Source organism: Lacerta agilis, chromosome 1 (assembly GCF_009819535.1).
Source record: "Lacerta agilis isolate rLacAgi1 chromosome 1, rLacAgi1.pri, whole genome shotgun sequence".
In the NCBI taxonomy this organism is placed as follows: domain Eukaryota; kingdom Metazoa; phylum Chordata; class Lepidosauria; order Squamata; family Lacertidae; genus Lacerta; species Lacerta agilis.
In genome coordinates this window covers 63,341,177-63,356,872 of record NC_046312.1, presented here as the reverse complement: position 1 = coordinate 63,356,872, position 15,696 = coordinate 63,341,177, and the positions used below count along the sequence as shown (strand labels likewise).

The 15,696-nt window shown below is 38.6% G+C and overlaps 1 protein-coding gene across 2 annotated transcripts in view; it reads left to right on the top strand.

Annotated features, from left to right (window-relative positions):
• The window catches only part of CSTF3 (cleavage stimulation factor subunit 3), a 51,491-nt gene that overhangs the window by 9,591 nt on the left and 26,204 nt on the right, over positions 1–15,696 (top strand). Inside the window, exon 1 of one of the 2 annotated variants that reach the window (XM_033151708.1) lies at positions 12,055–12,107. The exons of the other annotated variant lie outside the window; for it this stretch is intronic. Within the exon in view, the coding sequence (XP_033007599.1) occupies positions 12,060–12,107 (48 nt within the window). The 5' untranslated portion in view covers positions 12,055–12,059. Of the gene's footprint in view, positions 1–12,054; positions 12,108–15,696 lie in introns of those variants that run through there. 2 annotated transcript variants of the gene reach the window in all.

Here is a 15,696-nt window from a genome sequence, read left to right as displayed (position 1 = left end):
AGGCAAAAATCAGCAGAATTCTTGAGATAACTTTTGGCCCAATTACTTTGCCAGTCACATTAAAAATTGTTATACCCAACATTATGCAAATTGTCTTCATGCAGTAGGATATATCCTTCCTCTCCTCCATCCCAGGAGTGCTTCCCCACCCCCTGGTTGACCTCCAAATCTACTCCAGAGGGTTAGTAGTCCCATTGCATAAGTGGAAGTTGATTCCACTGGCGAATGGTTCTTGTTGGATGTCACCATGTAAAGGACTGAAATTTGGGCACATTGTTTTCTGCTGTGCCAGTGACAATAGAAGGATTATGTTAAAAATTATGCAATGTATCAATTCCAAAATGAAAAATACACTCTGGGTCGATTATGTCCTACCTGTGTCACTCAGAATGGTTATAAGTAGTACAGTGGTACCTCAGGTTACAGACACTTCTGGTTACAGACGCTTCAGGTTACAGACTCCACTAACGCAGAAATAACACTTCAGGTTAAGAACTTTGCTTCAGGATAAGAACAGAAATTGTGCTCAGGTTAAGTAAGAATGGACCTCCAGAACGAATTAAGTTCTTAACCCGAGGTACCACTGTATTAGGATGTAGGTAGGAAACAGGCACTGGCTTCCTTCCCTAAAGCTTTATATTACTACTCGTAATATCATTTACTGTTGGAAAAATTGCTTTTAATATTCCCTTCAGAATATTAAAGAAATATTAAAAGAAATAATTAATGAAAGTAATAATTAATTTCTTGTAAGTCAACCCCAAAACTGCACACAAGCAAAATTTTTGTTTGTCATTCTGCATTTGTCTTATCAGGAAATAGGTACATGGCATTCCCTTTCCTGTCACTACTGCTTGATAGAGTTCTTCCTATGTGTATCTAACAGGTTTTGCATCTGTGAAAAGTTGTGTGTGAGAGTTGAGGAGTGATGATGTATTTGATTGGGAAGGAACATGAATATTGGGCTATGCCAATCTCCGTCCAATTAAAAATTGGTTGTTTGACACCAAGGTAGTTAAAATGTGTTCCTGCATAACCAGGGATAGTTTGTGCCAGCTTGAAGGTAGATATAGACTATAACTTTCAAGGCTACTGCTATGGGACAAACGAGATGGGAACACCTAGCCCCATCTACGTCTATTTTTGTCCTTGAAGCAGTGTCGGCTAGGTATAGAGATAATCCAGGACAAAGCTAGGCCATGTAAGATTCCTCTTCTTCCATCTTAACCTGTTTTGCCTGGATTGTGTCCCAGCAATGCTTACCTTGGTGCATAGTTATGTTGTCTGGCAATCCTTTGCTTCTAAAATGTAGTAAGGTGTTTGTATTGCTCCTATACTCATTCAGACGTAAGAGTCTTTACTTCCACCTCTTCATCCAGAAAATACTCTTCCTTACGGTCTTTTTGTTGCCATATTTTATTCTCTTGCCACATCAACTTGCACATAATTGCAGCCTTATTTATCTTCATCCCATGTTTGATCATCCTTCTTTGTGGTTTCTATACATTCATTCACTCACCTGGATTCTGCATCTTCACAGAGCGAGGCATAGTACTGTATTGGTTAGCTGATCAGTGTTCAGGATACTTTCAGTGAATAGACTGGAGGAAGTAGAACAAAAGACCAGATTATTCGTTTGGTCTTTCTCAGCAGTAGTGAGCATGTGGATGGTGCTGGACTAGAAGACAGAATAAGTCTTAAGACAGCGCCATGCATATGGATACAATTATACAGTAACATGCTTTTATAATGTACAAAGTTGTACACAGGCTTAGCTATGGAAAAAGTTATGGCACAAGGATGGCGATACAATTGAACTTCAGAATATTTAACATGAACAGCTAAGTGAACATGATAAAAATTAATGATTGCTGCCAAATTCTACAAATAGTACTATGCCGCAGCTAAAGAAACACAGAATCTTGGTGAATCCTCATGGCACATACCGATGACTAGATCTGAGCTTTCTCTTCTTACCTCTTCTGATATCCTGGGTCATTTTTGGTAAGTTTAATTAAACAGCTTCCCGTCCAATAGCTATACTGTTACCTACCTCACAGGGTTGTTGTGAGGCTTAATTTAATGTTTTAGGTCCAATAATAGTATGGAAATGTTACAAAGTACTATTCTGGGAATGTACTACACAAGGGACAACAACAACATAAATTGGCAAAATATATCCCTTTGATTTAATTTTCTGGAATGATCAGATAAATGGCAAAGGCTATAATTCAAAACATACCTGCTAGATAAATTTGTTTACTGCTATGTGAATGAACTGTAGTAAGCCTTCTAAAGCCATAAGGAAGAGATTTCCCCTGAAATTTGGCTGCTGCTTAGTCTAAACAAAGGATAGCAACCCTGCAGGCCTACATATGTTGTTATGCTAAATTTGCATAATCCCTGAAGGTTGGCCATGTTGGCTATGGCTGATGAGAGTTGGATGCTGCAACACCTGGAGGGCCACAAGTTCCCCACTCCTAGTCTAAGCAAACAACATTGTGCTAGATTTTGATCTTGTGGAGAACTGTAGTTAAAAGTGGAAGTTTCAGGTGTTCTTGCAGCCGTGAAAGAAAGAGAGCAGGGAGATCCTTGATCTGTTAACATAGTGAGGGAACCATGGCTTCTGTTAACTGGGCCTGAGAGACTTCCTTCCACATAAACAGAATTCAGTCGTGTGTTAAAGTTTTAACAATTTTGATACTTAGAACTTCATGTTGTCAAACACCATAAATAAAATAATAAAAAATAGGGAAATTATATTTTCATTCTGGAATAATGTTCCACACCACTGCAGTTTGTATTTTTTAAAAATCTAGCTTCATAATAGTATGCTTGAGTGTTCCATTATAGTACAGTTGTAGATCACTAAGAAGGAAGTTTTACTTAGTCATTTTAATTCTATTGCTGTAGCTGTATACAGGACCCAGAATGAGTTACAAATTATCAAATAATAAGGAACTTGGAATAAAAACAAAAAGGGGCTAAGACCAAAATCCTAAACCAATTTAAAATAATGTCTAAAAACGTTTCTCAAGTCAGGCTACTATTTATAGTTTTTTATGTGTACTTTATTAATTTTTAAAATAACATTACATTTAACAAAAGATTAACAGAATACTCATTAAAAACAACTTGAATACATTATTATACATTTAGAGAAGGGGATGGGGAAGGAAAGTGGAAACAAGGGCTTCAACATTATCCACTGGGCCGTGTACTTCATGCAGAAAATCCCATATAGGAGTCCAAAATTTTGACAGTCGCCTGTTGAAGGTCACTTTTTCACACACTGAAAGAATTGAGAAAACAGACTATTTATAGTTAAAATTCAATGCTCTCTCCACCAGCCCCCAGCCAGCCACAAAATAACAAAAACAACCAGGATAAAAAGGTTTCCACACTTTTCCTTAAAAACATGTCAGGAAAGCTGCTCAGTGTTATGAAGCAGACTGTAGACTATGAAGGCTCATGAGGGAACAAATTCTCAGGGTCTTGTTTTCACATTGAAGTAGGATCGTTGAGCTGCTTTTCATTAAACTAATGCTAAACAAGCATTAAGTAACAATGATTCATAAACAAAGCTCTTTTTAGGCTCCAAAAACCTAATATAAAATTTGATTTGAATTTCCATTATAGTTGAGAGTGTAACTAACCAACATGTTGACTTTGTTGCACTTTAGCATAGACTAAGAAGGATTTTTTCAAAAGGTATAGAAGCTACAGAAAATGTAGGATTTCAGGATTGTACATCTTTTTCTTAATAGTATTTTTAAATCTGTTTCGATACAAACGTTCTGAGAAAAACATACTTAGAAATATATGGTTGAAAATATAATTGTTTGAGAATGTGCTTGGAGTTTAATGTGAAATACCTTCATATTGCTAAAATTTCCTTTGAAATTAATCTGATGCTATTGCTACAGTTATGTAATACCCTACTACAGTAATTTTTTACAAAGTTGCATGTGGTTTTCTGTAAAGCAGTTGTTCATACTAGACTTTGAAACACCTCATGAATCTCGTACCTTTTTAAAAATGTACTTGTGTACTGCTCCTTACCTGTTAATAAATATTAATTTCTATATGCTTGTTGCAGCTTTGCATCAGAAATCAGATGCAATTGTGTCTGTGATTTTTGGCCCATCATTTATTGTAGTATGAGTGTAACAGTCAATGCAATTACCAGCAACTTAAACACAAAAGATGTTACTTTCTTGCCTTTGAAACACACTACAAAGCTGGGATTTCCCACGTATGTCCTGAGATTATATAATAAGCAATTCCAATAACCTGGTATACAAGGCAAAAAGAAGAAGTTAGGATTTGAAATACGAGCTTTCTAGTACTGTATAGTATATATTTCTAGTATAGTATCATCATTCTTCCTCTTGTGTGTGCTCACATACACTTGTATTTTTCCCCTAAATATTAGATTTTTGTAGATAATGCAAGAGACTTATTCCTAAAGTCATTCATGAACATTGGACCTAAACAAGGAAAAACAATTATTTTCAATTATTTTGGAATACAGAATCATTGAGTGACATCCAACCTCAGCTTGGGTCAGGAAGGTGCTCTTCATCTCTCCTCCCTGCAGTCCTTAGTGTGCTTCCAAAATCTGCTCTGGAAGTTTGGGAGACCCTCTGGAGCAGATGTTTTTGGAAGTAATGGGCAGTTGCAGGGAAGCAAGCAGGCTGACACAATAAGATGTCACATATATAATTCTTCTGGGTATCACCCATGGTAGAATTACTTTCACCAAGTACAAGAATGGCATGGTTTCCTTTTTGCTTATCATGGCTTATCGTTTTGTTTCTTTTATTTTGTCGGCTGTTGAGTAACAAAGAATTTTCAGGTGTCAAAGAAAAAGCAAACTAAAAACTTATGATACAATAAAATAAAATTAGAAGCTTCTCCCCGGCCCCCTTGTCAAGGTATTTAAACTTTGAACAAAAATACTTGCAGAGGGGTCATGATTTGCTAAAGGAGGCTGCTATTAACTTTCTTCTTCCTGAGCTATTTCAGAAGCCTAAGGCTGTTATTGAAAAACGTAGCTGCTAAATGTAATGTAAGCATGCTTGTGTGTGTCTCCATACAGTCTGCAAAACACACTAAGGCTTCTTTTCAGAATTTATGGTATTAAGTACACAGTCCTAGTTCAGGAGACTGCATTCTGTGTCATGTGTTAAATAACTAGGTAATATTTGGGAGGGGGTCAAGTTCTTTGGCTGCAGAAATGCAAAAGGTTCTATTTGCTATACTTAGGATTATGTACTTTCTACCCTGCACGTAATATATTCTGTTGAGGTAACAAGTATTACTACATATACAAACTGAAATTACACACCTTCACATTTTGCATAATTCTTCAAGCTAGTCATGGGGAGGCAAAGGATCTGTGGAATACAACACATTGTTCACTGGAAATCATACTTTGCCCTGGTCCAGCTTCTGAGATGTCACTAAGCATGTTCGCATATTTTCAATATGCAGGCATTAGAATCTTTAGAAGTGGTGGTGGGTGGTGGGAATGGAGTTATAGAAAAAATTATCAAAATGCTAAATTTGGGACTATTTGGGACACACAGCTATGGAATGGACACAGTCCAGAAATACTTTTACTGTGGAGTATAATTGCATTTCATTTTCACGTTCTAAGCTTTAGGTTATGCCTTAAGTTCTCAAGTGCTGTTTGTGGGGTTATACTCCCCCTTAAGTCGTGGACTCAGTTTAACCATGCTGCTGCATCCAGTGCTGTTTTTGGGTGCCCATGCTCTCTGTGGCCTAGACCAGGGGTCCCCAAACTTAAGGCCTTCTAAATCCGGCCCGCGGACGGTCCGGGAATCAGCGTGTTTTTACATGAGTAGAATGTGTCCTTTTATTTAAAATGAATCTTTGGGTTATTTGTGGGGCCTGCCTGGTGTTTTTACATGAGTAGAATGTGTGCTTTTATTTAAAATGCATCTATGGGTTATTTGTGGGACATAGGAATTTGTTCATTATTTTATTTTATTTTTCAAAATATAGTCTGGCCCCCCACAAGGTCTGAGGGACAGTGGACCGGCCCCCTGCTGAAAAAGTTTGCTGACCCCTGGCCTAGACCATGTTTTATCACCTTTGATTGATTGCAGCTTCAGCCCTTATGTAAACTAGAGGTCTGGCAGTCCTTTTCACGAGTTGCTAGTTACTGTGGTGTGGTGTAACTCTTGAAAAGCAGTTTGGAAACTTAGCTGGTTCAGAATATGCTAACTTTGCTTTAGTATGGAACTGACTATAACCCAGATACTTCACTGTCTGAGTTATAGGGTTGCCAGTTTCTTGCCATGCTCAGTTCAATGTGCTGGCCCTTAAATAGTAATATGAAGATGCTTAGGGGAGTGACTTCTTCCACTGATTCCATTTGCAGTGAATTTAGAATTAAGATCATGTGAAAAAGCATGATGGCAAAGCTATCGCCTGCCAAAAGGTAACTTTAAAGAGAGAGTTCCATTATAAAAGGAAGACTTAAACAAGCTTAAAAGGGCAACAGGAGAGTTAAGATCTGCAAAATAAATGGGTGGACATATAAAAAAATGTTTTCCTATTGGCATACAATACAGATGGAATAAATTCATATGTAACTAGCAGGTTCGTGCATATTTAGAATAAGTGAGATGTTCCTTCCAGGTTAAATGAAAACATACCTTGGAAACAATGAGACCATTGTTGTGAGCTCCTGTTTGGCCAAAGATGAAGCAAAATGCATGACTAATTAAAACCTTTAAACCCAAGTAATTAACTACCTTCTCCCTTGCAAGAAAAAATATAATAGGTGCTACTGCAAGTAAGTAGTTGTAATTTTAAAAGATTGCCACAGTATTACTGTTGCTATTCCTCCTATGCTAAGGGCCAGGACAGACTGTTAAAATTGTACCCCCAGCTTGAGGGAAATAGTTTACAGTGTATGGGATTGGACAGTTGTGTGTCATGTGCTGTTATTTAACATTCTTGCAAATGGTTATAACCAGCATAACACATTACCTTTATTAAGGTAATACAAGTTAACTCTATGCAAATCTTTCAGCTTAGAATATGTGTGTGAGATAGCTTTGTAGCAATAAGTCATTTTGCCATAGTGTAGGAGATTCTGGGATGGACTGTTGGCCCATTATTACCATATCCTGTGTGTTTCCCAGAAACATCTAGCTGGCCAGTATTCAAAATAAAATAGTTGAGTCCTTGTTCTGATCCAGCAAGGTAATTATTGCACTGAAATTCATTTTTGGAAAATAATGGTTATGCTATGAGGCAATTGGTAATGTTTTCTAATATTGGGCAGCCAAATGTTACAGCCAGCCAGCCCTTTTATCCTTCCCCTTTCCAGGGTGTTCTAACATTATAATATGGATAATTTCCTAGCCTTCTCTAGGATTTCCTAAAAGTATTGGAAAATGTATTTATCTGGGCAACTGGGTTGAATCCCAGCATTGCATGAGCCGAGTTCTGCTTATGCAAGTGTGCTTTCCCTTCTTCCCACCCCACCCTCAAATCTGCTCTGGAGGCTCACAACCTTCCAGAACACATGTTGGAGGTACACATGGGTAAGGAATGGAAGTTCTAACGTACCTTTTAATGATAAACATTTTAAATACTTATTTTTTGTTGTTTGTTTGTCTGTTCCAGTGCCCATTTACATTCACAAAATGCATGTCTTGTCATGAAATACCAGTTAGAGCATAATTAAATTTCTTCCTTTCCTCTATATGTATATTTGATTGTGTATGCCTTATTTAGCTGTACAAAGTATACTTACTGTTGTGAATATGACTGAACTCTCCTTTCACAAAAATACAGAATAAAGAGGCATTTTTAAAAGAACAATTAGTATTTTCTGTATCCACTCTTTTCACAGTAGTTCCTCATTGGCTTGAAATGAATCTGTCTTCCAATCAAAACCCTCCCCTAATCCAAAAATCTTCGCTTCATTAATACATATCTGCTCCATATGCCAGCTATTCTATAGACCCACACAATTCACTTTGTATGCAACAGGTGGAAATAGTCCACAACACCAAAGGGATGCTGTTAGCCCAAACAATGAACCAAGCCATAGAAAACAACCACATGTGTCTCTAATTACTCCCTTACGGAAATTTATGTGAGAAGATGATCCACCCCACCCAACCCAATATTTCTGAAAACAAATACCCTGTCATTGGACTCCAATATAATATATCTTTGCAATAAACTGCCACTAAAGGTAGAGTGCTAAAAGCTAATAGCTAATAATATTCAGTATTGGAGACCAACTCTTCTGAGCTAAGCATATCTGGCATAATACCTAGTTAAAGGATGGGGCTTAAATTATAACTCATTTTTAATTTCACCTTTTGCACTGCTACTTCTTACATGTATGATACCTAAACACTTAAATGAGAAGTGGCCTATTGGCTTTTCATTTAAACTTGCAGAGCTTTAAAAACAATGTGAAAAATGAAAATTCAAAAGCTCTTCAGTTGTACGTGGGGAAGGGAAACTAAACTTTCTTTTTCGTACACTTTGTTCTGAAGTGGCCTTTCATTTGGGTTCCAGCTTGCTTCGTTTTATCCAGTGCCTTCAGATTGTCTGTGTCCCTTGAACACGCCTTACCAAAATAGTAGAATTGTTTTGAGCCCAAAGCGCCCCCCCCATTTTTTTGTCTTTACCCTGTTTTCAGCTGCAGGTCATGTGATTCTATCCAGAGAGGAGCAAATGAAATTTCTCTTCTTCCCATGCCACACGATTCATTTTAGGGGCTTACAGCTTCACCGCTCCCTATGAGTTGCTTGTTATGGTGCAGAGTAGAAGTCTCCAGAAATAGTTAGGATATTATTTTTTCTAAGTATAGATAGTGGCTTGTGAGTTTTATTTACATAAACTATTTGTAAATAATTGTGTTGTCATTCGTAGTCTTTTCTCCTGCCTGTTCAGCTTAGACTTTGCTCCAAGAACTTTGCCTTGGGCTGCTAGACCTCAACCTTAACACTTGATGGCTACATAAGCAAGGAGGGTTTTTTCTGGGGAAATGGGAAAAGGTGTCACTTTTTTCTATTCTTTAATCTCAATAGCATAGATTCCACCAATCCTCCTTTTCTTCTAGGATACTCAATATTAGCTGTATGGGTTCAAGGAGATTCATTTCATCTTCCCTCCAATTTTTTTCTCCCCCCCCCCCACCCTTTCAATTGATGAGTAAACCATATACTATCCCCTCCTCCGGCACCTAAAGATACATAATGATGGTACCAGGCATAGCTCCTTGGGGAAAAGCAGCCCAAAAGTAGAGAACCATCACTGGAAAGGCCTGCTCTTGGTTTTTACACCTCCTGCATCTTCCTTGGAGTGGGTATATGAAGAAGGACCTTGAATGATGAATGCAAGGGTATGGGTTGGTTTATGTTGCAAAGAGTCAGTCCTTTGAGTATTGGGGTTCTGTGACACATAAAGTCTTTATAGATCAAAGCCAGCACCTTGAATTTAGCCTGGAAATTAATTGGAAGTCAGTGTAGTTTGCCAGAATTGGAGCTGAAAGAGAAATGGGGGAGAAAGTAACTCTTCTAATGTCTTTCTTGTCAGTCTGCTTCTAATCAATTCTTTAGTTTCTCTCCCTGCTTCCTCAATATTACAGTAAGAAATATTGTGTCCATAGAGTATTCTGTTTTCACTCTTTGCTACAAAAATTCTCCCTGTATACTTTTCTGCATTCCACATGAACATAATTTTGGTTTGGGCCACATCTCCCAACACAAACATTTGCATTTCATATAATGCATTTTCTAAATTGCTTATCTATCTCTTGTCTCCCTTCTTGTAGAAAAAAGTGCCTGCTAAATCTTTCTCCTGATTTCCTTTGGAATTTCAACCCTTCCAGTTTTTTAAAGCTCTGAGCCACTCAGGTTTATTTCTTTTTCTAGTCGCCTTCCCATCAATTTCTGCTTGTATATTTGAATTTACAACATTTTCTCTAACATGTAAAAAAATCTTTTGGGTACCATGTCAGTTGTCTTTATTTAATCCATAATGTTTATCAATCTCCCCATCCATTCAATGATGGTATTAAAAAATTTCACTGAGGAAGGTTTGTGTGTTGCCTTTAAAATCTCTGATTAATCTGCAGTAAATCTATCAAATATTAAAACCATCTCGGATTCTTGACTCCACATTGTCCGCAGACTTTTTGAAGAGCATTCAAGGGTGGACCAAGATTGGCCCATGAGCTTGGAGGTTTCCCCCACTCCTGTTCTGTACATTAGGTCATTTTAATGCTTTCCATCAGTTTGCCCCGGAGTGACCAGCATTAACCTAAGTGGCCTATAATTCTTCCTTGTCCTTGCTTTTTCTTTTAAAAAAAAAAGTTTGTTGTTAGTATTGCTAATAATTGGTCTCCGTATTTGAGGACTAGAAATTGCTCAATCTTGGAAGCAATCTATTTTTGTTAGATGATCAGCAATTCCACATTTGGATTCTTTTAAGAATTCTTGGGTTGATAATTTTTTGTTTTTTAAAATAGGGTGTAGAACTCCATTTCTTGCCATCATGTTTCAAAGTTCTTTAGACAAACGGCTATCTGCCCAACATGTTCTGTGGTGAAAGTAGATGCAAATAATTCATTCAGTTTCTCTGCAGTCGTCTTTTCCTCCTTTAGTACATGCTCGGCCCACACATTTCTTCAGCCCTATTATCGCAGCTGGTAAAACTAGATTAGCAGGCTTTTAAAACAATACAAAATCTGCTTAATGGCATGAAAGTGGGATATGTGTATTTGTTATTCTATAAACTTCTTCACTTCAGTAAATTTTACCAGGGTGGTTTATAAGACTAAAAACAAATTAATGATAAAAGCAAAATAATCAGAAAAAGAAAAATAATTATTAATAAAGTAATAAATAAAATGGCATAAGCAGCAAATTCGTCTTACACTGCAGTCACATGGGAGGAAAGTTTTTTTTCTCCTCAAGAATGTTTTGAATTTGAAGCAGGTTACAGTGAGAAGTGTGGACAGAAGAGAGGGCAACAGAGTTAAAGAGGACATTTTACTGACTTGGGACACTGGTATAGCATAAGGCACAGGAATTGTAATGGCAGGGGAGAGATGTGATATTTGATGAAAACTACAGCAGATGCAGGTGGCGCTGTGGGTTAAACCACAGATCCTAGGGCTTGCTGATCAGAAGGTCGGCAGTTTGAATCCCTGCGACAGGGTGAGCTCCCAGCTCCTGCCCACCTAGCAGTTCGAAAGCATGTCAAAGTGCAAGTAGATAAATAGGTACTGCTTCGGTGGGAAGGTAAACAGCATTTCCATGCGCTCTGGTTCACCAGAAGCTGCTTAGTCATGCTGGCCACATGACCCGGAAGCTGTTTGCAGACAAACACCAGCTCCCTTGGCCTATAGAGCGAGATGAGTGCCGCAACCCCAGAGTCGTCCGCGACTGGACCTAGCAGGGGTACAGGTAATGTTCATGAGGAAGAAGTGTGGATAAAGTTAAATATAAGAACAAGAAACTTGGAATTTGTGTGGAGCATGTACCCAGAAGAGAAGGAAAATGATTTGGGAAGGCCAGATGTGGGAGAAGGGAAGGCTAGCTCAGAAAGGGATCTAAAGGTAAAGGTAAAGGGACCTAACCATCAAAAGAATAGCAGTATTTTCAGAAGTCAGGTGGTTTAACTTGTTTTTCATAATGCCCCAACGTGAAGTTGCTTTAGTTGAGGAGTACAACTGTACTTTGAAACGGAGAGAGAAATTCAGCATAGTGCTGTGGCAATCTTGTCAGCCCAAGATTTTCAGCTTGCCAGATGGAACACCCACCCTCCCCCTTTCCCCCTGTATGCTGTTTTGGAGATGTACCCAATTCTTCCCCTCCTCCCCTGCAAATTTCAGGGCACACAGGAAGAGGAGAAAGAGAAAAAAGCCCATTGTGTTGGTGGAAGTCCTTGCACAGGATTTTGCTGATGGGACTAGTTAGTTGAATCCCAGCCACATTGATAAGAGGACATTGCATGTCCATTTGAAAATCAGTGGGAATATTACACCTGTGCATATGTGTAATATTTCAGGGAAGGAGCAGGACCCAAAGAACTGCTTACAGGTGAGGTGAGTGCAAGGGTTTGCACACACTGGTGGGTTTTTTTTTAACAGTACCCCCACTCCCCCAAGTGACAAATTGCTTTGGGAAGGCCCCTTGGTACTTAAAAGTCATTCACCATGGAGCATGCAGGCTGCTGTTTTCAGAAAGCATATGCACAAAGCACATTAGCTACAGAGAATTAGTTGCATGGTTTGTTAGTCTGGCCAAACTCTGTTGCTTTCCTGAATAGCCAAGGTAACAGAAGCAAATATTTATTTGTGCAAAAGCAGAAATGTGATTTTTAAAAAGAAGGTTTTTACAAGTCAATGAAATTTCAACAGCATAACTTTTTAAAGTGCAAAAACAAAATAGCTCTTTAACCTATTTTGTTTTTATGGTATTACGTAATTATTCCTCAAATAGAGGGGGGGGTCTTGCTGTAGAACTTACAAACTAAGAAGACATAAGGGAAAGGGAATGCAGTGACAAGGTACAGGAGGAAAAGCACTTCTTCAAGGCCAATACAAAGTGGTGAGCCGCAAGCATTTATATCCATTGTATTTATTTGGCTGTAGTAAAAGCTCAGCGGTTTCCAAAAATACATTTCATAGTTCTGTAAAAGCCACACACCCAGAGCAGCTTAATAATAATAATAATAATAATAATAATAATAATAATTTATTACTTACACTCCACCCATCCGACTGGAGTGCTCCAGACTGGGTGGCTTCCAACATAATATAAAAAACAGTGAGACATCAGACATTAACAATTCCTGCTACATGGCTGCCTTCAGATGTCTTCAGAAAGTTGTGTAATTGTTTATCAGTTTGACATCTGATGGGAGGATGCTCTACAGAGTGGACGCAACTACCAAGAAGGCCCTCTTCCTGGTTCCCTGTAACTTCTCTCAGTGAGGGAGCTGCTAGAAGGCCCTTGGAACTGGACCTCTGTGTCTGAGCTGAACAATGGAGGTGGATCTGCTCCTTCAGGTATAAAAGTTTAATAGAAGACTGGGGAGTGGGAGCAGTGAATTTCTGATAAAAGTCCAGAATCCTTAATATACAAATGAAAGTTGGGTGGGGTTTAGTCCCTATGTCCTATGACATTTTTTGGAAAAGGTAGAAACAGTTCTGTTGGTTCTTTCAAATGGAGAAAGGATCATTTTCAGTATATAGAAAGGCATCCAAAAGGGGAAAGGATTGGGGAGGGTGCAAGACGAGAGGTTGATAGTTTATGGATTTATGTTTAGTGTGTGGGAAAATGTGATACAGACCCCAAAAGTGTAAATCAATCATTACTTCTGACCCAGTAATAAAACAGGCTGTATATGTGAAGCTGTTTACCAAGCTTAATTGCTGTGCTTAATTTCCAAGCGTGTTGAAGGTTCTGTTTCCTTTGGTTTCATATCCAATTGTATTCCTAACATCTTCCTGATTGAATACCCCTTCGTGTACCTCTGAATTCTAGGGTATGTCTTCACCTGGGAGAGCTATTCTATACCAATAGCATGCTCTAAATACACACACTGAGAGCCACAATAGACTTATGTTTTATGTTTCTACCCAACTTGTTCTCTCGCTGACTCCAACTTCTCACTTCATCTGCTTTTGGTCCTTCTCTCAAAAGCGTTTTGAATCTTCTTTGATGTCTTTGTGAAAGGTATAGAGCATATATCTAATCATCATACTACCTGCCTGGTGCCTGATATGTTGATTTCTACCATGGGTTCTACCATACTCTTAGCATATCCTCCAAAAATGTGTTTTGCCTATGTGAGGTGCATTGTTAACCACTACAGGTAGGTAGTAACCCCATCCTTTTGCCCATTTCTTAAGAGAAACAAAACTAATACAAAAGAACAAATGTGACTTTTAAACGTTTGCTCAAATTATTGTCTCTCTGTGTTGAATTAGTGGAACCTTTGACCAGTGTTGGCAGATGGGTTCCAAGCTTCTCATTTAGAAGACATTTCTGATATCCCATGCCACGGCTAACACATGGCTTATCCAAACATCCCAAGTAATTTTGGGTAGCCCAGAAAGGTCATCAATAACCTGGCTGCACTTAAAAAATGTAAATGGGTGGCGCTGTTCTCTGCCCCCCCCCCCCAGCTGTAGAGAAGTCTATATTGATCTGATAGTAAGGGGAAAGGAAGGTGGCACCTCTTTCTTTTTCCTAAAGGGCCCCTTCCCCCTGGGATGACACTGTTCTTAAAAGGTTGTCCCCATTGTTAGGTCTTAGAAGGCTAGAAAACAGGAAGAAGACTTAACAGTGGTGTCACACCAAAGAAGGAGCCTGGGGCAGGGGTAGACCCTGCTGGGCACTGCTTGAGAGCAAGAGCATTGCTAAGTGAATGTGCGTTTTTGTCTGCTGCTGAGTCCACCCTTCCCCTGCTCTGTGTGCACCTGCGTGCAGGCTCTTGTCTATCTCCTGTTGAGTGCATGAATATATAAGTGGCATGCCTGTCTTCCCTGGCTGCTGAGGGTACGTATATGTGCCTCTGAATCAGGCTTGGGTTGGCATGCAGCCCTCTAGTCTCCTGCTGAATTACCACAAGAGGACTAAACACATGTAACTATTTCCCCACCAGTCTGTAAACCTGCATATAATTGGCATACATCATTACACATGCAGAGCTTATGCATAAACAGCCTTTATGTTGGTAAACAATTTTACTTGTTGTGCTGAACTCACATAGTTTGGAATATAACAACACAATTTCACCGTTCCCTCAAAATAAATAGCATGTCATTCTTGGTGTCATTTTGCTTTTTGTTACATTTAGAGTTACAAACAAATCTTAGTTAATTTTTACATTTCCACAGGAGTCAAAGTAGGTTTTAAAACTCTAGGTGTGTAAAATTTACCCTTCACTTATCTCCCTTGGCCAGTATTCCTGACTTGGTTATTGCCAGACTATAACTCCTTAAATGGCAGACTATTTTTGGATGCTTTTGAAAATGAGTATCTATAAGAAGCTCAGACCCTCTAAATTATAATATTGTTTACAGTGAGTGCTAAATTGTCTGAAAACAGAGTCTTGTGTGGGAAATCTTCTGATACAGATCATAATGATAAGCATTCTCTCTCTCTCTCTCTCTCTCTCTCTCTCTCTCTCTCTCTCTCTCATCAAGCCTATCTCTTATTGTTTGAGATGACTATTGCCATCAGACTAAAGTCCTTAAATGGTCTTCCCAAGAGACATTATTCCTTAGATAATAATTCTCTTGTTTCCTGAAAGGGACACATTCTGCTGTGAAATTTATACAGATTCATACACTAATCCCCATCATCCTTTTCAGTTGACTAGTTCGTAAGATGATGTTGGATTTTATTTGTAGTGACAGAATTCTTAAATTTATGCCTACACAATGTGGTGTTGAACACTGCCAAAGGAAGAGAAGACCTTGAAAGTTAACTGGCCTGGCTCCAAAAAAACAGCTCCAGCAAAAATAGAGAATGCCAGAAAACAACAGCCAGCAACTTCAAAAATGTCCAAATTGACATGATGTCAAGCTCTTGAGTTGGGACACCTTTAGGATAAGTGTTCGATCTAAAGAGAGAGATTATGGGAAAGTGTCCTAAATTGGCAGAATGAATAGAAGGC